Genomic DNA, 22,516 nt, shown 5'->3' on the forward strand with positions numbered 1-22,516 from the left:
AAATTTACTTAGAGCAGAGGTTACTCACGGTATGGACTAAGATCGCCTAGGTCTTCACAAGCCTTTTGAGGAGGTCCACGAGGTCTACACTTTTCCAACTATATATCTGTCTGAATAGATTTCCCCCCATATACTTCCACCAGAATACCATATACCAACAGCTTGAATGTAGAAGCACTGATGATAATCCAGCTGTCTCTTATTAAGCCAAATATTAAAGAGATTTTACAATGTAAAACAACCATTCTTCTTACTATTCTTTATCTTGGAAAATAACTATTTTTTTCATAAACATGTTGCCATTTCCTACTCCAGGGGATCTTCCTGACTCAGGGATCAAACCCAGATCTCCTGTGTCTACTCCACTGGCAGGTGGGTTCTTTACCACTAAGCCTCAGAGGAAGTCCCCATAAACATGTTAGTTAATATATAATGGGTTTATTGTAGATGTTAAAAATAAATTAATAAATATCTTTACATAGTCTCAATGTTTATTTGTTATATGGTAATAAATATTGATAGGGCTAACTGACATAAAACAAAAGCTCTATGGGAGTCTCAATAATTTTCAAGCCTATGAAGGAGTCTTTGAGATCTAAAAATTTTGACATGTGGGTTAGAGGCTGATTTTAAGTGTGACAGAGAGATGTATTCCAAAATTTGAAAACTAAAATAAGGTGGTAATATTTGGATATTAAAGTTCCATAAATATTTTCATTTTTTCAAAGCAATTATATAATGGAAAGAAGAGACAGAAAAAAGATAATAATAAATAAAACTTCCTATATTCAATCAAGATAGTTGAATGAGCTCATGTGTTCGTATGTATCCCTATCCCAATCCCAACTGACATTATAGGATTTACTAAAGCTATAACAATGCAAAAAGAAGAAAGTATTATCAGTAGATAAGGAATTTTAAGATAGAAAATAGAAAGTTCTAAAAGTAAAATTTTTATTATAGACCCAAATAATGCAGAATAGCCTCCATCTTCTCAAAACATATAGAAACACCATTATAAAATATGCATGTGTATAATATCAGTGCAGACTTTTACATTAATATTGGTATATGTGCATGTATAGACTGTAAAAGCAATTAAAAGAATTTCCTAGTTGTCACAAGTCACTAAAGAACTAAAATCCAGAGTTAGATAAGGTTGAGTTCTGAAGTAAGGTTATTATACGAACTATAAGCCCTGGTGGACAAAGGGTGATGTTTTAACATGTGTATGAGAAGAGAAAGTGAAGTTTCCAACAGATGGGAGAAAGAGGTGCTGAAATTAACCTCCCTATATGAAGCTAGGATTTATTAAAGATCTGTACAATGTAAACTAGTAAAGCTCCACTCTCTGGCTAGTTGCAAATAAACGATGATACACCCTTTGGGGGACTGTAAACAGACAAGGAGTTACCATCACAGAGTTTCAGATGAATGTCCAAGTTAAACTGCTCTCAAGAGGTTGGAGAACCTAGAGCCAAGTAGTAAACTCAAAAATGCAGGTAGTGAAACACATAGGGCCTAGGCAGAGGTGATTATAAAATTCATTTCATAACCAAGCGTGTATAAGATTCTCTTGGAAAACAAACCCTCCGAAAATAATCTGAAAATAAAAGGTATAAACCACAGGAAAAGACATGCTGCCTGGAATATATACATATAAACTGCAGAAAGTTTATACTTTTCAAAACTAAAGATGAGGACCATTTGAAAGATTATTAAATCCACATTTTGTTTGCTCAAAAGATAAAAGAAGGGAAAGAAACATGAACAAGGGTTATTCATAATTATACAACATTGAAGAGCATCCTATATAAATGTCTTATGATGAAGAAATAGGCATCTAGAAATAAAAATTCAGGTTAAATAGAAGACTAGATACAGTTGAAAAAACTGCAGAATTAGTGATGCAGAATGGGAATCATGCAGAATGTAGAACATAAAAAGTAAAAGATGTAAAAGAGTTAATAGACATAGAGGATAGACCAAGACAGTTTGTCATAAATATGATAGGAGTTCCAAAAGGGAAAAAAAAAGAATTGGAGAATTCTTTTTCTCCAATAATTATGGAGAATTCTCCAGGGCTTCCTTGATAGCTCAGTTGGTAAAGAATCCGTCTGCCATGCAGGGGACCCCATTTCGATTCCTGGGTCAAGAAGATCTGCTGGGGAAGAGATAGGCTACCTACTCCAGTATTCTTGGGCTTCCCTTGTGGCTCAGCTGGTAAAGAATCTGCCTGCAATATGGGAGACCTGGATTTGATCCCTGGGTTGGGAAGATCCCCTGGAGAAGGGAAAGGCTACCCATTCCAGTATTCTGGCCTGGAGAATTCCATGGATTGTATAGTCCATGGGTTGCAAAGAGTGTGGGACATGACTGAATGACTTTCACTTTCACTTACGGAGTTTTCTCCACAGTTCAAGACATGAGTTCTCAGACTGAAAACTGAAGTACCAGATGCAGTAACTAACAAACAAGTGAACTATTTAATATGCTAATACATCTAAATAAGCATTGACAGTCAAATATTTAAATAATGACTAATTTTTTAACAAAATGAAATTAATAGCTAACAAAAATAGAAAATGAAGGAGAATTTGGATTTGCAGCATCATATCCTTCCAGATGTTCAAGCTGGTTTTAGAAAGGCAGAGGAACCAGAGATCAAATTGCCAACATCCACTGGATCATGGAAAAAGCAAGAGAGTTCCAGAAAAGCATCTATTTCTGCTTTATTGACTATGCCAAAGCCTTTGACTGTGTGAATCCCAATAAACTGTGGAAAATTCTTCAAGAGATGGGAATACCAGAACACCTGACCTGCCTCTTGAGAAACCTATATGCAGGTCAGGAAGCAACAGTTAGAACTGGACATGGAACAACAGACTGGTTCCAAATAGGAAAAGGAGTACATCAAGGCTGTATATTGCCACCCTGCTTATTTAACTTATATGCAGAGTGCATCATGAGAAATGCTGGGCTAGAAGAAGCACAAGCTGGAATCAAGATTTCCAGGAGAAATAGCAATAACCTCAGATATGCAGATGACACCACCCTTATGGCAGAAAGTGAAGAAGAACTAAAGAGCCTCTTGATCAAAGTCAAAGAGCAGAGTGAAAGAGTTGGCTTAAAGCTCAATATTCAGAAAATTAAGATAATGGCATCTGGTCCCATCACTTCATGGGAAATAGGTGGGTAAACAGTGGAAACAGTGTCAGACTTTATTTTTGGGGGCTCCAAAATCACTGAAGATGATGATTCCAGCCATGAAATTAAAAGACACTTACTTCTTGGGAGGAAAGTTATGACCAACCTAGATAGCACATTCAAAAGCAGAGAGACATTACTTTGCCGACAAAGGTCCGTCTAGTCAAGGCTATGGTTTTTCCAGTGGTCATGTATGGATGTGAGAGTTGGACTGTGAAGAAAGCTGAGCACCAAAGAATTGATGCTTTTGGACTGTGGTGTCGGAGAAGACTCTTGAGAGTCCCTTGGACTGCAAGAAGATCCATCCAGTCCATCCTAAAGGAGACCAGTCCTGGGTGTTCATTGGAAGGACTGATGCTAAAGCTGAAACTCCAATACTTTGGCCACGTCATGCAAAGAGTTGACTCACTGGAAAAGACTCTGATTCTGGGAGGGATTGGGGGCAGGAGGAAAAGGGAATGACAGAGGATGAGATGGCTGGATGGCATCACCAACTCGATAGACATGAGTTTGAGTGAACTCTGAGAGTTGGTGATGGACAGGGAGGCCTGGTGTGCTGTGATTCATGGGGTTGCAAAGAGTTGGACACAACTGAGCAACTGAACTGAACTGATCCTTATATGTATTCAAGATGAGGATATGGATTAGCTTATATTAAATATGCAAGGAAAAAATTTAGGAACATTTATTAAAGTAATAGAAACAAGTCCATAATTTTTAAAAAGTAGGGTTCTGGAAGAAGAATTTTTAAAATGCTAACAATTCAATAGGAGATAATAAAAAAGAAAAAGAGAAATTAAAACAGAATATATTGACACAAAATAAAATTTAAGAAATAATTTAAATGAATTCAGTAATCAAATGTGACTGGATTAAAATCATCTACTAAATGACAGAAATCCCATAAATCTGATGTGTATAAAGTTATATAGTTAAAGAGTAACACAACTAGGGTGCCCATTCTTACCACTGTTATTCAACATAATTTTGGAAGTCCTTGCCACAGCAATCAGAAAAGAAAAAGAAATAAAAGAAATCCAGATAGGAAAAGAAGAAGTAAAATTCTCACTGTTTGCAGATGACTTGATTCTCTACATAGAAAGCCTTAAACATGCCACCAGAAAATTACTAGAGCTAATCAATGAATATAGTAAAGTCACAGGCCATAAAATTAATACACAGAAATCCCTTGCATTCCTATACACTAATGATGAAAAATCAGAAAGAGAAATGAAGGAAACAATCCCATTCACTATTACAACAAAAATAATAAAATACTTAGGAATAAATTTACCTAAAGAAACAAAAGACCTGTATACAGAAAACTATAAGACACTGATGAACGATATCATCTTTTTAAGATGTCTGTTTAAGATAACACAAATAAGTAGAGATATATACCATGTTATTGGATTGGAAGAATCAATACAGTGAAAATGAGTATACTACCCAAAGCAATCTATAGATTTAATGCAATCCCTATCAAACTACCAGTGGTATTTTTCACAGAACTAGAAAGAATAATTTCACAATTTGTATGGAAACACAAAAGACCTGATAACCAAAGCAATCTTAAGAAAGAAGATTGGAACTGTAGGAATCAACCTTCCTGATTTCAGACTATACTGCAAAGCTACAGTCATCAAGACAGCATGGTACTGTTACAAAAACAGAATTATAGACCAATGAAACAACATAGAAAGCCTGGAGACAAATCCGTACATCTATGGGCACTTTATCTTTGACAGAGGAAGCAAAAATATACAATGGAGAAAAGACAGTTTCTTTGCTAAGTGGTGCTGGGAAAACTGATCAGCTGTGTGTAAAAGAATGAAATTAGAACAATTCCTAACACCATACACAAAAATAAAATGGATTAAAGACATAAATGTAAGACCAGAAACTTTAAAACTCTTAGAGGAAAACATAGGAAGAACACTCTTAGACATAAATCACAGCAAGATCCTCTGTAACCCACCTCCTAGAGTAATGGAAATAAAAACAAAAATAAACAAATGGGACCTAATTAAATTTAAAAGCTTCTGCACAATGAAGGAAACTATTAGATCAGATCAGTCGCTCAGTCATGTCCGACTCTTTGCGACCCCATAAATCGCAGCACGCCAGGCCTCCCTGTCCATCACCAACTCCCGGAGTTCACTCAGACTCACGTCCATCGAGTCAGTGATGCCATCCAGCCATCTCATCCTCTGTCGTCCCCTTCTCCTCCTGCCCCCAATCCCTCCCAGCATCAGAGTCTTTTCCAATGAGTCAACTCTTTGCGTGAGGTGGCCAAAGTACTGGAGTTTCAGCTTTAGCGTCATTCCTTCCAACGAAATCCCAAGGCTGATCTCCTTCAGAATGGACTGGTTGGATCTCCTTGCTGTCCAAGGGACTCTCAAGAGTCTTCTCCAACACCACACTTCAAAAGCATCAATTCTTCGGTGCTCAACCTTCTTCACAGTCCAACTCTCACATCCATACATGACCACAGGAAAAACCATAGCCTTGACTAGACGAACCTTTGTTGGCAAAGTAATGTCTCTGCTTTTCAATATGCTATCTAGGTTGGTCATAACTTTCCTTCCAAGAAGTAAGCATCTTTTAATTTCATGGCTGCAGTCACCATCTGCAGTGATTTTGGAGCCCAGAAAAATAAAGTCTGACACTGTTTCCACTGTTTCCCTATCTATTTCCCATGAAGTGATGGGACCGGATGCCATGATTTTCGTTTTCTGAATGTTGAGCTTTAAGCCAACTTTTTCACTCTCCTCTTTCACTTTCATCAAGAGGCTTTTTAGTTCCTCTTCACTTTCTACCATAAGGGTGATGTCATCTGCATATCTGAGGTTATTGATATTTCTCCCAGCAATCTTGATTCCAGCTTGTGTTTCTTCCAGCCCAGCGTTTCTCATAATGTACTCTGCATATAAGTTAAATAAACAGGGTGACAATATACAGCCTTGACGAACTCTTTTTCCTATTTGGAACCAGTCTGTTGTTCCATGTCCAGTTCTAACTGTTGCTTCCTGACCTGCATACAATAAACAAAGTGAAAAGACAACCCTCAGAATGGGAGAAAATAAAGCAAATAAGACAACTGACAAAGAATTAATCTCCAAAATATACAAGCAGCTCAGGCAGCTCAATACCAGAAAAACATAAAACCCAATCAAAAAGTGGGCAGAAGACCTAAACAGACATTTCTCCAAAGAAGACATACAGATGGCTAATAGATGAAAAGATGTTCAATATCAGTCATTATTAGAGAAATGAAAAGCAAAGCTACAATGAGGTATCATCTCACACTGGTCAGAATGGCCATGATCAAAAAGTCTACAAACAATAAATACTGCAGAGAATGTGGAGAAAAGGGAACCCTCTTGCACTGTTGGTGGGAATGCAAATTGATACAGCCAGTATGGAGATTCCTTTAAAAACTAGGAATAAAACTAGCATATGACCCAGCGATCCCACTATTGAACATATACCCTGAGGAAACCATAATTGAAAAAGACCCATGTATCCCAACATCCACTGGAGCTTTATTTACAACAGCTTGGACATGGAAGCAACCTAGATGTTATCAACAGATGAATGGATAAAGAAGTTTTGTTATATATACACAATGGAATATTACTCAGCTATAAAAAGGAACGCACTTGAGTCAGTTCTAATGAGGTTAATGAACGTACAGAGTGAAGTAAGTCAGAAAGATAAAGACAAATATCATATATGTGTATATATATATATAATATGGAATCTAGAAAGAAGATAGTACTGATGATTCTACTTGCAGCGTAGCAAAGGAGATGCAGACATAAAGAATGGACTTTTGGACACAATGGGGAAGGAGAGGGTAGGATGATTTAAGGGAGTAGCATTGAAAATATGCATTACCTTGTAAATATATGTATTACCTTTTACATATATGTAAAATAGATACCCAGTGGGAATTTGCTGTATGACACAGGGAACCCAAAGCTGGTGCTTTGTAACAACTTAGAGGGGTTAGGATGGAGAGGAGGTGGGAGGGAGGTTCAAAAGGGAGGGGACCTATGTATACCTGATTCATGTTGATGTATGGCAGAAACCATCACAAAATTATAAAGTAATTATCCTCTAATTTAAAATGAAAAAAAAATTTTTAGGTAACAAAATTTGGAAAGAAAACAATGCAAACGGGGTAATACTATCAAAAGGAAACTAGGGTGATGATATGAATATCAAATAAAAGATATGTGAAGCCCAAAAGATTGGAGAAGGAAATGGCAACCCAGTCCAGTACTCTTGCCTGGTAAATTCCACGGGTGGAGGAGCCTAGTAGGCTACAGTCCATGGGATCGCAAAGAATTGGACACAACTGAGCAACTTCACTGGTTCAAGGAAGCGCAAAAGACAGCAATGTCATAAAGAGGGAAATTACTTCATGATAAAGGAAAAGTCTACAAAGAAGATAAATTATGATACCATATGCACCTAATAATATATCCTCATGCAATATAAAGAAGATAGAAAGTACCTCCAATTCATTTCCTGAATCCAGTACTACTTTTAGTACCAAAAGTTGGCAGAGGAAGAAAGGAAGGGAGGAATGAAAGAAACTGTAGAGCAATATACTTGTATATGTAAAAGCAAAACTTCTACATAAACTATCTGCAAATAGAATCTGGAAATGCATTAAAAAAACAAATTGAAAAGGTCTGGTATCTTCCAGGAAATGCAACATTGGTTCAATATCAGGAAAACTGACAATAGTATCGATAATGTCAACACAATAAAGGAGATGATAAGATCATATAAGTAGATTTTAAAATTCAACAACCATTCCTAATAAAAATATAAAGCAAAACAAGTTTAGACAGAATGACTTAATTCTAATAAAAATATTTATTTACCAAATAATAATAATTGTTAAAAGTTATGAAATATTTATAATTCAATTAAAATCAGGTTATTGGACAGATATGCTGATAATTAGCACTATTGCTTAATAATGTCTTGAGCATAATAATGTAATAAGACAAGAAAAAGAAATTACAATATTATAAATTCTTAATAGCAATACAGACTATAAAGTACTTAATAAATGTTACAAGACACAGAACCTGTATCAAGAACCACTTTCAAGTTTGGTTGAATGGCTTTTAAAAAGATCATTTTTTAAAGTTTCTAACTGGACTCCAGAGTCCAATTTTTTATTGAAAAATATCTTAAAATTAATATAGAATAATATAGTATAATCTATCTTCCTGGAAGAAAATGAAAATGGAATTCTTTCTTACACCACATACAAAAGAAAAAAATTCCAATTGGCATATGAGACTAATGGAAAATGAAAAAATATTTGGAGAGTTGGCAGAATCTTGAAGCTCTACTACATGGAAATGATGGAAATCTTATTCAAGTCTGGAAACAAGAGTCTGAAAAAAAGTCATAATTGAAAATGTGAAAATAAAAAAACTTCCTTACAAAGTGCCATAAACAAAGTTAGTTTAAATAATGAATAATTATGAAAAATTATACAGCATAGATCACACTACACAGCTAACATCCCTAGTGTTCAAAAGAAACAGTGGGCTAAATTTTGAGAAATGATCCTGCATTATCTCATACACACTCTATAATGTAGCAGTTCTACTCCTAAGTATATACTTAAGAGAAATTCTTGCACTCACCCATCAAGAGACATTTTCCAAAAAAGCTCATAGTAGAACTTCTCATAAAATGCATCCATCCCAAACAGAAAGAACCCAAATGCCCATTAACAGGAGAATGGAAAAATTGTGGTATTTTCCCATGATGGAATATTAACAGTAATAAAAATGAATGAGCTCAGTTATGAGCAATAACATGAATAAATTCTAGTTACATAATTTTGAAGGAAAAAAACAACAGGTCCAGAGAGTTATCTGATCAAGTTTCAAAAACTATCATATTAATGAAAAATAAACACAGAATTCAGAAAAGTGAGTACCTCTCTGGGCAGAAATAGGGAACCAGAAAAGGAAGAAATGTATAGGTAAATGAAAGTTATCTGTAAAGTTCTAGGTCTTGAGTTGGATGCTGGATTCTTGGTTTGGATTTTACTGATTTAAAATTTTTTTTTCTTTTTTTAATTTTAATTGGAGGCTAATTACAATATTGTATTGGTTTTGCCATACATCAACATGAATCCGCCACGGGTGTACACGTGTTCCCAATCCTGAACCCCTCTCCCACCTCCCTCCCCATACCATCCCTCTGGGTCATCCCAGTGCACCAGCCACAAGTATCCTGTATCCTGCATCGAACTTGGACTGGCGATTCATTTCTTATATGATATTATACATGTTTCAATGCCATTCTCCCAAATCATCCCCCTCCCTCCCTCTCCCACAGAGTCCAAAAGACTGTTCTATACATCTGTGTCTCTTTTGCTGTCTCGCATACAGGGTTATCATTACCATCTTTCTAAATTCCATATGTATGTGTTAGTATACTGTATTGATGTTTTTCTTTTTGGCTTACTTCAGTCTGTATAATCGGCTCCAGTTTCATCCACCTCATTAGAACTGATTCAAATGTATTCTTTTTAATGGCTGAGTAATACTCCATTGTATATATGCCTTCAGAATGGGAGAAAATAATAGCAAATGAAGCAACTGACAAACAACTAATCTCAAAAATATACAAGCAACTCCTGCAGCTCAATACCAGAAAAATAAACGACCCAATCAAAAAATGGGCCAAAGAACTAAATAGACATTTCTCCAAAGGAGACATACAGATGGCTAACAAACACATGAAAAGATGCTCAACATCACTCATTATCAGAGAAATGCAAATCAAAACCACTATGAGGTACCATTTCACACCAGTCAGAATGGCTGCAATCCAAAAGTCTACAAGCAATAAATGCTGGAGAGGATGTGGAGAAAAGGGAACCCTCTTACACTGTTGGTGGGAATGCAAACTAGTACAGCCACTATGGAGAACAGTGTGGAGATTCCTTAAAAAACTGGAAATAGAACTGCCATATGACCCAGCAATCCCACTGCTGGGCATACACACTGAGGAAACCAGAAATGATTTAAAATTTAAATGCATAAAAGAGGGTCATGCCAATAATGATAGTAACTCATGGACTGAGGATTGTGATTATTCTGTGTCTGTGTTGTTGTTCAATCACTAAGTCATTTCAGACTCTTTGCAACCCCATGGACTGCAGCATGCCTGGCTTTCCTGTCCTTCACTATCCTCCAGAGTATGCTCAAACTCACATCCTTTGAGTCAGTGATGCCATCCAACCACTTCATCCTCTGTCGCCCCCTTCTCCTCCTGCCCTCAATCTTTCCCAGCATCAGGGTCTTTTCCAATGAGTCAACTCTTTGTGTCAGGTGGCCAGAGTACTGGAGTTTCAATTTCAGCATCAATCCTTCCAGTGATTCTTCAGGGTTATTTTCCTTTAGGATTTAGTGGTTTGATCTCATTGCAGCCCAAGGGAGTCTCAAGAGTCTTCTCCAACACCACAGTTTGAAAGCATCAATTCTTTGATGCTCAACCTTCTTTATAGTCTGGCTCTCACATCCATACCTGACTACTGGAAAAACCATAGCTTGGACTATATGGACCTTGGTTGGCAAAGTGATGTCTCCACTTTTTAATACATTATCTAGGTTTGTCACATCTAGGTTTTATTCCAAGGAGCAAGCGTCTTTTAATTTCATGGCTGCAGTCACCATCTGTAATGATTTGGGAGCCCAAGAAAATAAAATCTGCCACTGTTTCTATTTTCTCCCCTTCTATTTGCAATGAAGTGGTGGGACCAGATGCTATGATCTTACTTTTTGAAATGTGGAGTTTTAAGCCAGCTTTTTCACACACCTCTTTCACCTTCATTTAGGCTGTTTAGTTCTTCTTCACTTTCCACCCTTAGGGTAGTATCATCTGAATATCTAAGTTTATTGATACTTCTCCCTGCAATCTTGATTCCAGCTTGTGTTTCATCCAGCCCAGCATTTTGCATGATGTACTCTGCATATAAGTTAAATAAGCAGGGTGACACAGCCTTGAAATACTCATTTCCCAATTTTGAATCAGTCTGTTGTTCCATGTCTGGTTCTAATTATTGCTTCTTGGCCCACATACAGGTTTTGCAGAAGGCAGGTAAAGTGATCTGGTATTCCCATCTCTTTCAGAATTTTCCACAGTTTATTGTGATCCGCACAGTCAGAGGCTTTAGCATAGTCAACAATGCAGAAGTAGATATTTTTCTGGAATTTTCTTGCTTTTTCTATGATACAACATTGTTGGCAATTTGATCTCTGGTTCCTCTGCCTTTTTAAATCCAGCTTGTACATCTGGAAGTTCTCAGTTCATATACTGTTTTAGCCTAGCATGAAGGATTTTGAGCATTGCCTTGCTAGCATGTGAAATGAATGCAATTGTGGGGTAGTTTGAACATTCTTTGGTGTTGACTGTCTTTGGGATTGGAATTTTCAGCTACAAATTGGCACTCATCAAGGGCATTGCCAGTGAGTGAACAACAAAGGCATTTGCCTCTACAGAGATTGAACCCCATGCTGCTGCAGCTGTTGACCTTCCACAACCCCTGAGGGAGTTCAGGGTGGAGTGAGGCACTCTGTGCTTCAGGGCATCTGGTGGGACAGGTCTTTAGACAGTTGGATGTTTTTAGGAACAGATTTTATGATCTCCATCCTTGAATCTCCTCATATCTAGAGAAGCACTAAATCCCTTCATGGTGAAATCAGACCCTCATGACTAACAGAAAACCTTTTGTAAAGTGAGTACTTCATGGTATTGAACCCCCTTCACCAAAACCTTATATATTGGCCTTTCCCCACTGCCACTTTGGAGCAGTCTCTCAGAGCTGTCCGAGATGCTGCCTCCTGGCCTACAGTCCTCATTTTGCCCCAAATAAAGCTTAACTCTCAGCTCTCAAGTTGTACATCTTTTTTAGTCAACAGAATGAAAACTGACCTTTTCCAGTCCTGTGGCCACTGCTGAATTTTCCAAATTTACTGACATACTGAGTGCAGGACCAAAAGCATCATCTTTTAGGATTTGAAATAGCTCAGCTAGAATTCCATCACCTCCACATTACTAGCTTTGTTCGTAGTAATGTTTCCTAAGGCCCACTTGACTTCAATTCCAGGATGTCCAGCTCTAGGTGAGTGACTATTGTGGTTATCTGGATCATTACCTGGGTCCACCTGGGTCTATCTTGGTTATCTGGGTCATTAAGACTTTTGTACAGTTCTTCTGTGTATTCTTGACACCTCTTCTTAATCTCATCAGCTTCTATTAGGTGCACACAGTTTCTGTCCTTTATTGTGCCCATCTTTGCATGAAATGTTCCCTTGGTATCTCTAATTTTCTTGAAAAGATCTCTAGTCTTTCCCATTCTGTTGTTTTCCTCTATTTCTTTGCATTGTTCACTTAAGGCTTTCTTATATTTCCTTGCTCTTCTGTGGAACTCTGCATTCAGTTAGGTATATCTTCCTCTTTCTCCTCTCCTTTGCCTTTCACTTATCTTCTTTCCTCAGCTATTTGTAAGGCCTCCTCATACAACTATTTTGTCTTCTTACATTTCTTTTTCTTTGGGATGGTTGCAGTCACTGCCTCTTGTACAGTGTTACGAACCTCCGTCTGTAGTTCTTCAGGCACTCTGTTTATCAGGTCTAATCCCTTGAATCTATTTGTCACTTACATATAATAGTTAGGGATTTGATTTAGGTCATACCTGAATGGCCTAATGGCTTTCCCTTCTTTCTTCAATTTAAGTCTGAATTTGGCAACAAAAAGCTCATGATCTGAGCCACAGTCAGCTCCAGGTCTTGTTTTTGCTGACTGTATAGAGCTTTTCCATCTTCAGCTGCAAAGAATATAATCATTCTGATTTCGGTGTTGACCATCTGGTGATGTCCATGTGTAGAGTTGTCTCTTGTGTTGTTGGAAGAGGGTGTTTGCTATGATCAGTGTGTTCTCTTGGCAAAAGTCTGTTAGCCTTCCTACTTCATTTTGTACTCCAAGGCCAAACTGCGTGTTACTTCAAGTATCTCTTGACTTCTTTGCATTCTAGTCCCCTGTGGTGAAAAGGACAGCTTTTTTTGGTGCTAGTTCTAGAAGGTCTCGTAGGTCTTCATAGAACCATTTGACTTCATCTTCTTTGGCATTAATAGTTGTGGCATAGACTTGAATTACTGTGATATTGAATGGTCTGCCTTGGAAACAAACCGAAATCATTCTGTTGTTTTTGAGATTGCACCCAAGGACTGCATTTCAGACTCTTGTTGACTGTTTCTCTACTGGATTGTTGCCCATACAAGTAGATATAATGGTCCTCTGAATTAAATTTGCCCATTCCCATCCGTTATAGTTCACCGATCCCTAAAATGTCGATGTTCACTCTTGCCATCTCCTTCTTGACCACATCCAATTTACCTTGATTCATGGACCTAACATTCCATGTTCCTAGGCAATATTGTTCTTTACAGCATCAGACCTTACTTTCACCACCAGTCACATCCACAACTGGGCATTGTTACTGCTTTGGCCCAGCCTCTTCATTCTTTCTGGGGCTATTTCTCCGCTCTTCCCCAGTAGCATATTGGACACTCCTACTGAACTGGGGGGCTTATCTTCCAGTGTCATATTTTTTTGCCTTTACATACTGTTCATGGAGTTCTCCAGGCAAGAATAATGAAGTGGTTTGCCATTCCTTTCTCCAGTGGATCACATATGTAAAGTCCAAACAAAACAAAGAGCTCTTACAAATGATAAGAAAATGGTAAGTGCCAATAGAAGAATGTAAAAAAAAACTATGTACACAAAAGCAAATCTAACAAACATGAAAAATTTCATGAAATTTTTCTGAAATTCACTTCATCAGGAAAATTCAAATTAAATTAACAATGAAATATCACAGTAGTAAAACCTGAACAAGAGAAAGTTACTATTTCTAGAGGGGATCTAGGCCAAAGAATTCAACTCAAGCTTTGCTGGTAGTAAATGTGAGGAGTTAGAGCCTTATTCACATTTTTGGAGAGCAAAGCAGAAACATATTAAAATATAAGATATATATATATATATATATATATATACCCTTTGGGTCAATAATCCCACTCCTTGGAATCTACTCCACAGAAGTATTAATAAAACCTCTAGTATATACTGCTATATGGAAAATGATCCATATTTTGTAGCATTGTAATGTGGTAAAGCAAACCAAAACTGGAGCCACAGCAAATCTCCAGTATTCTAGAAATTGATCTATAAATTACAATATAACTATATCATAGAATATTGCCCAGGCATTATGAGTTGACACTGGAGAAATTCAATGATGTATAGTTGAGTGAAAAAAGAATGTGGAACGTATGTATAATGTGATCCAATTTTTTTTTAAAAAGAACATGTTAAGATGCATCGTTTTAAAAATACATGTACACATGTGTGTGTGTATATCTCTGCAAATTCATAGCATGGAGAAAAATAGGGAAAAATAAATACTAATTGTTAAATTATGTAGGTTGAGAGAAGGTAAAGGTAAAGGGAAGATAAAAGGGAGGAAGGGAGGGAGGGAAGGAAAAGGGGAGGGAGAAAGAGAGGAAAGAAGGAAGGGCAGCAATGTATGGGGATAATAAAGAATCTAAGGCAAACAAAAACGTTTTCATGTGTACACACATATGTCTATGCAACTACCACACAGATCAATATGTAGAAGATAGAGAATGTTCCTTAGGTTAAAAACTTTTACAAATTAGTAAATAAAAGACTAATAACCCAATGGGGCTTTCCTGGTGGCTCAGCAGTTTAGGAATCCACCTGCCAATGCAGGAGATTTGGGTTCAGTCCCTGGGTTGGGAAGATCCCCTGGAGAAGGAAATGGCAACCCACTCCAGTACTTTTGCCTTGAAAAATCCCATGGACAGAGAAGCCTGGCAGGATACAGTCATGCGGTCACAAAGAGTCAGACATGACTTAGTGTCTAAATGACCACCACCACAACAACCCAACAGAAAATGAGCAAAGGAAATGAACAGATAGTTCACCAGACAGGAAACAAATAGAGTATGAATATATGGAGAGATGCTCAAACTTTCTCATGATAAAAGAAATGCAGATTAAAACTGCATCAAAATACCATTTTTCATCCCATCAGGCTGACAATATTCAAATATATGACAATACATCACATTGGGAAAGCTGTGAAGAAAAGAAGAAATCTCATACATTGCTAGTGAGAGGGTACATTGTTAAAACTGCAATGGAGAATAATTTAGCAGAATCCTTAAAAACTACAAATGCATATTCTCTGCGACTCAACAATTCTCCTTTTAGGAATACTCCAAGGTACAAAGTAATATATGTTCAGAGTAGCTCATTCCAACTTTGATTGTAATGGAAAATGATGTAAACAAATATTTATTAGTAGGTTACTTATTAAATTATGATTCCTCCATAATTTGTAATAATATGTGAAATAATATGAAAAACTCATGAGAGCATTTAAAGATCAAAGATATAACTTTAAGTGAATATCTTGTTCAAAAATGCATTTAATATACTAGTATTTACATAAAATGGAGAAAAGTAACATTGGCTATGCACAAAAATTTTATGGAAATATAGAAGAAACCTTATCAATAGTAGTCACTTGCAGGGTGTGTGAAGTAAGTGACAAAGCATAAGGTGGGAGAGACAATTTTTGCTGTATTTGTAATATAATGTACTTTTATAGTAGAATAAAATGTCTATTCAAGAAGAAAATAATAAAATAATGAGATCTACATCTATTGAAATGCCTGTGGTATATCGACAAAAGCGAACTACGAGTGTGTGTGTGCTCAGTTGCTCAGTCGTGTCCGACTCGGTGTGACCCCATGGACTGTAGCCCACCAGTATCCTCTGTCCATGGGGATTTTCCAGCCAAGAATACTGGAGTGGGTTGCCACGCCCTCCTCCATGAGCAGTGTAATTTCATTTTTGTAAAAAGTGTATGAGTGTGTGGGGAGGCTGCTGTGTCTATTTGTGGGTGCAGAAAATGACATGTAGGCATTCATATAAAGCCTTAATATTAGTTACCTCAGGAGTGTAGACGGAGAAGGCAATGGCACCCCACTCCAGTACTCTTGCCTGGAAAATCCCATGGACGGAGGAGCCTTGTAGGCCGCAGTCCATGGGGTCGCGAAGAGTCCGACACGACTGAGCGACTTCACTTTCACTTTTCACTTTCATGCACTGGAGGAGAAAATGGCAACCCACTCCAGTGTTCTTGCCTGGAGAATCCCAGGGACGGGGGAGCCTGGTGGGCTGCCGTCTACGGGGTCGCACAGAGTCGGACACGACTGAAGCGACTTAGCAGCAGCAGCAGCAGCAGGAGTGTAGAGGATGTTATTAATTCTTTGGATTGTTTCTCTTGTTAAAAACAACACATACTAATTTTGATTTTTTTTTAATTGAGATATTTGAAATTTTAAAAACAAATTAAAACATTTTTACAGTTATATTTTGCCACAACTAAAAATGAACTTTGTCCAAAATGTAAAGAAATGCAAACACATTTTATTTTGTAGATTGTCGTTTTATGGATATATGATCCGGAAAACGCGGACCCCAGTGAGTTGCTGTGGAATGCCAATGAACCTTCCCTAGTAGGTGGAAACATTATTATTTTCATGGATAAAATAATATGCTACATTTCTTTTTTAAGAGCTGTGAATAATTTATTATAGTTTAAGTAGCCTAGAACTAAACACATTTTAATTATCCATTAAATTTAGTTTACTCATTATAGTGATTTTGAACTTGTGCTCAATCACTACAATTATAAATCTTTCTTTAGAATTCTTATTGAGCATTTTCCATATTTTCTGTGAACCTCATTATCCACGAAGGGGCTGACCATTAAAATGCTTTCAAGGTGTTTCTTGAGCATCTACCTTGAAGTCATCCTTCGAAAATCTGTCTAGTTCTTTATTGAATGCTTTACCATTGGAGATTAATAAAGTGCAACACAGTGTATAAATAAGTCCTTCCTTTTATCTGTTACAAATTTACCTCTTTCAAGATTCAAGTTTTTTCTTCTGTTACAATTAAAAGGTACAGAAGAGAAACATAAAATGAAAAGTTTTCTTATAGGATTCTCTATGTCTTAATTAGTCTAGATCTGAGTTTTTCATAGCATGTTGTTATGACTCATGGTAATTAAATTCACAGGAGATAGACTGATAAATCAGAAGGACAACCAGTCAGTTGTTTTGTTTGACAATGACTTCAGAGGGAATAAAATAAATTAATGGTAATTAAACACCTGGAGTAACAGGCAAATTTGGCCTTGGAGTATGGAATGAAGCAGGGCAAAGGCTAATAGAGTTTTGCCAAGAGAATGCACTGGTCATAGCAAACACCCTCTTCCAACAATAGAAGAGAAGACTCTACACATGGACATCACCAGATGGTCAACACCAAAATCAGATTGATTATATTCTTTGCAGCCAAAGATGGAGAAGCTCTATACAGTCAGCAAAATCAAGACTGGGAGCTGACTGTGGCCTAGATCATGAACTCCTTATTGCCAAATTCAGACTTAAATTAAAGAAAGTAGGGAAAAACACTAGACCATTCAGGTATGACCTAAATCAAATCCCTTATGATTATACAGTGGAAGTGAAAAATAGATTTAAGGGCCTAGATCTGATAGATAGAGTGCCTGATGAACTATGGAATGAGGTTCATGACATTGTACAGGAGACAGGGATCAAGACCATCCCCATGGAAAAGAAATGCAAAAAAGCAAAATGGCTGTCTGGGGATGCCTTACAAATAACTGTGAAAGAAGAGAAGTGAAAAGCAAAGGAGAAAAGGAAAGATATAAGTATCTGAATGCAGAGTTCCAAAGAATAGCAAGGAGAAATAAGAAAGCCTTCCTCAGTGATCAATGCAAAGAAAGAGAGGAAAACAAGAGAATAGGAAAGACTAGAGATCTCTTCAAGAAAATTAGAGATACCAAGGGAACATTTCATGCAAAGATGGGCTCGATAAAGGACAGAAATGGTATGGACCTAACAGAAGCAGAAGATATTAAGAAGAGGTGGCAAGAATACACAGAAGAATTATACAAAAAAGATCTTCAGGACCCAGATAATCACGATGGTGTGATCACTCACCTAGAGCCGGACATCCTGGAATGTGAAGTCAAGTGGGCCTTAGGAAGTATCATTACGAACAAAGCTAGTAGAGGTGATGGAATTCTAGTTGAGCTATTTAAAATCCTGAAAGATGATGCTGTGAAAGTGCTGCACTCAGTATGTCAGCAAATTTTGAAAACTCAGCAGTGGCCATAGGACTGGAAAAGGTCAGTTTTCATTCCAATCCCAAAGAAAGGCAATGTGAAAGAATGCTCAAACTACCACACAATTGCACTCATCTCACATGCTAGTAAAGTAATGCTCAAAATTCTCCAAGCCAGGCTTCAGCAATACGTGAACTGTAAACTTCTAGATGTTCAAGCTGGTTTTAGAAAAGGCAGAGGAACCAGAGATCAAATTGCCAACATCCACTGGATCATGGAAAAAGCAAGAGAGTTCCAGAATAACATCTATTTCTGCTTTATTGACTATGCCAAAGCATTTGACTGTGTGGATCACAATAAATTGTGGAAAATTCTTCAAGAGATGGGAATACCAGACCACCTGACCTACCTCTTGAGAAAGCTGTATGCAGGTCAGGAAGCAACAGTTAGAACTGGACATGGAACAACAGACTGGTTCCAAATTGGAAAAGCAGTACATCATGGCTATATATTGTCACCCTGCTTATTTAACTTATATGCAGCGTACATCATAAGAAACGCTAGGCTTGACAAAACACAAACTGAAATTAGGATTGCTGGGAGAAATATCAATAACCTCAGATATGCAGATGACACCGCCCTTATGGAAAGTGAAGAAGAACTAAAGAGCCTCTTGATAAAAGTGAAAGAAGAGAGTGGAAAAGTTGGCTTAAAATTCAGCATTCAGAAAACTAAGATCATGGTATCCAGTCCCATCACTTCATGGCAAATAGATGGGGAAACAGTGGCTGACTTTATTTTTTGGGGCTCCAAAATCACTGCAGATGGTGATTGCAACCATGAAATTAAAAGGAACTTTTAATTTCCTTTTAATTCCTTGGAAGGAAAGTTATGACCAACCTAGATAGTATATTAAAAAGCAGAGACATTACTTGTCAACAAAGGTCCATCTAGTCAAGGCTATGGTTTTTCCAGTAGTCATGTATGGATGTGAGAGTTGGACTATAAAGAAAGCTAAGTGCCAAAGAACTGATGCTTTTGAACTGTGGTGTTGGAGAAGACAGTTGAGAGTCAGTTGGACTGCAAGGAGATCCAACCATTCCATCCTAAAGGAGATCAGTCCTGAATATTCATTGGAAGCACTGATGCTGAAGCTGAAACTCTTAATACTTTGGCCACCTGATGCAAAAAACTGACTGCTTGGAAAAGACCCTGACGCTAGGAAAGATTGAAGGCAGGATAGAAGGGAACGACAGTGGATGAGATGGTTGGATGGCATCACCAACTCAGTGGAGATGAGTTTGAGTGAACTCTGGGAGTTGGTGATGGACAGGGAAACCTGGCGTGCTGCAGTCATGGGGTTGCAAAGAGTCGGACACAAGTGAGCAACTGAACTGAACCAAGTTATAGTGTTATATCAATATCGATTTCTTGGCTTTGACAATGCACTAAGATTATGTAAGCAGTTGTCATTAGGGAAGGCTGACTCAGTTCTTGGGAGTGAAATTGTTTCAAAATAAATTAGTTAAAATTTTATTTAAAAATTCCTTTAGTATTTGCTCATTGTATGAAGAATAAAATCCAAACTATTTTCCAAAGCCTACAATGCTTAGCATGATGTGGCCCCTACCTATCTTTTTTTTAACTTTTCCTGTATTAGTCTCTCTTTTACTTACTGTAATCTAGCCATTATCTTCCTTTTAATTCTTAAAATATAATAATTCCTCTTCTACTTCAGAGCCTTTGTAACTGTTGTTAATTCTGTCTTTAATGCTCCTTTCACAGTTGTGGGAAAGCTTTACTGTCCTCTGGGTGGTGAGACTATTTTCTCCTTTATTTATTCAACAAATGTTTATAAATGCTGGTTTGGGAAGCAAAGCCTTGAGGCAGTAGTTCAGTTTTGGACATACTGATTTGAAGTGCTTGCAAGTCAAGTAAGAAAGAAACAAGCCCTCAAAAGGGCAGATTAGTTCAATGTTTCAAATGCTGCTGAGAAACCAAGTGAGAAAAAAAAAGATATTTATTAAATTTAGCTATATGTATAACCATTAGAGTGCTGTGACATGCCTGCTGCTCAATCGTGTCTGACTCTTTGCGACCCCATGGACTGTAGTCTGCCAGGCTCCTCTGTTCACGGAACTTTACAGGCAAGAATACTGGAGAAGGTTGCCATTTCCTACTCCATCAGACCATATACTGATGTTATAAAGAAGAATACTTTTTTAAAAAGGAAAAGTTTTACAGTAGATAGTGAAATTTGCTAGTTAAAATTAATAGTAATAAAATAAATTAGCATAGTCCTTTGAGAAATAATTTTGTTCTAATTATATCAAGAATTTTTAAAGTGTTCATAATTTTTGATCCAGTAATCACATTTTCAAGAATCTAGTAAAAGAAATATTTATAAAGTAGAAAAAACTATATCTAATAATGTCCATGGCTTTAATATTTACAAAAGTGAAAAAAATAAAGCTACACAAATGTTTGATAGGGGAATGTTAAGTAAGTAATGATAGTTCACTCAACGGAATATTATACTACAATTTGAAATGATGTTTATATTACAAATAGTTGAGAAAAGGAGAGAAGTGGAAGGCAAAGGAGAAAAAGATTTACCCAGCTGAATGCAGAGTTCTAGAGAACAGCACAGAGAGATAACAAAGCCTTCTTAAGTGAACAATGCAAAGAGACAGAGGAAAACAACAGAATGGGAAAGACTAGAGATCATTTCAAGAAAACTGGAGATACCAAGGGAACATTTCATGCAAGATAGGCACAATAAAGGACAGAAACAGCAAGGCCCTAACAGAAGCAGAAGATATTAAGAGGTGGCAAGAATGTACAGAAGAACTGTACAAAATAGGTCTTAATGACTCCAATAACCATGATGGTGTGGTCAGTCGTCTAGAACCAGACATTCTGGAGTGTGAAGTAAAATGGGCCTTAAGAAGCACTACTGCGAACAAAGCTAGTGGAGATGATGGAATTCCCGCTGAACTATTTCAAATCCTAAAAGATGATGCTGTTCAAGTGCTGCACTCAATATGCCAGCAAATCTGGAAAACTGAGCAGTAGCCACAGGACTGGAAAAGGTCAGTTTTCATTCCAGTCCCAAAAAAGGGCAATGCCAAAGAATTTTCAAATTATCATATAGTTGCACTGATTTCACATTAGGAAGATTATGCTCAAAATCCTTCAAGCTAGGCTTCAACAGTATGTGAACTGAGAACTTACAGATGTACAGGCTGGATTTAGAAAAGACAGAGGAACCAGAGGCCAAATTGTCAACATCTACTGGATCATAGAAAAAGTAAGAGAATTCCAAAAAAGCATCTATTTCTGCTTCATTGACTACACTAAAGCCTTTGACTGTGTGGATCATAACAAACTGTGGAAAATTCTTAGAGATAGAAATACCAGACCACCTTACCTGTCTTCTGAGAAACTTGTGTGCAGGATAAGAAGCAACAGTTAGAACCTGACATGGAACAATGAACTGGTTCAAAACTGGGAAAGCAGTATATCAAGGCTGTATACTGTCAATCTGCTTATTTAACTTATATGCAGAGTACATCATGCAAAATGCTGGGCTGGATGGCTTACAAGCTGAAATCAAGATTGCCAGGAGAAATAGCAATAACCTCAGATATGCAGATGACACCACCCTTATGGCAGAAAGCAAAGAACTAAAGAGACTCTTGATGAAAGTGAAAGAGGAGAGTGAAAAGTTGGCTTAAAGCTCAACATTCAGAAAACTAAGATAATGGCATCTGGCCCCATCACTTCATGGCAAATAGATGGGGAAACAGTGTCAGATTTTATTTTACTGGGTTCCAAAATCACTGCAAATGGTGACTTCAGCCATAAAAGACACTTGCTCCTTGGAAGGAAAGGTACATCAAACCTAGACAGAGAATTAAAAAGCAGAGACATCACTGTGACAACAAAGGTCCTTATAGTCAAAGCTATGGTTTTTCCAGTAGGCATGTATGGATGTGAGAGCTGAACCAT

At 37.2% G+C, this 22,516-nt stretch overlaps 1 protein-coding gene across 1 annotated transcript in view; it reads left to right on the plus strand.

The window, feature by feature from the left end:
• The window catches only part of CATSPERE (catsper channel auxiliary subunit epsilon), a 160,491-nt gene that overhangs the window by 43,918 nt on the left and 94,057 nt on the right, over positions 1-22,516 (plus strand). The window contains exon 7 of the mRNA XM_070384408.1: positions 16,788-16,865. Coding sequence (XP_070240509.1) covers positions 16,788-16,865 — 78 coding nt within the window. The remainder of the gene's footprint in view (positions 1-16,787; positions 16,866-22,516) is intronic.

Source organism: Bos mutus, chromosome 16 (assembly GCF_027580195.1).
Source record: "Bos mutus isolate GX-2022 chromosome 16, NWIPB_WYAK_1.1, whole genome shotgun sequence".
Classification (NCBI taxonomy): domain Eukaryota; kingdom Metazoa; phylum Chordata; class Mammalia; order Artiodactyla; family Bovidae; genus Bos; species Bos mutus.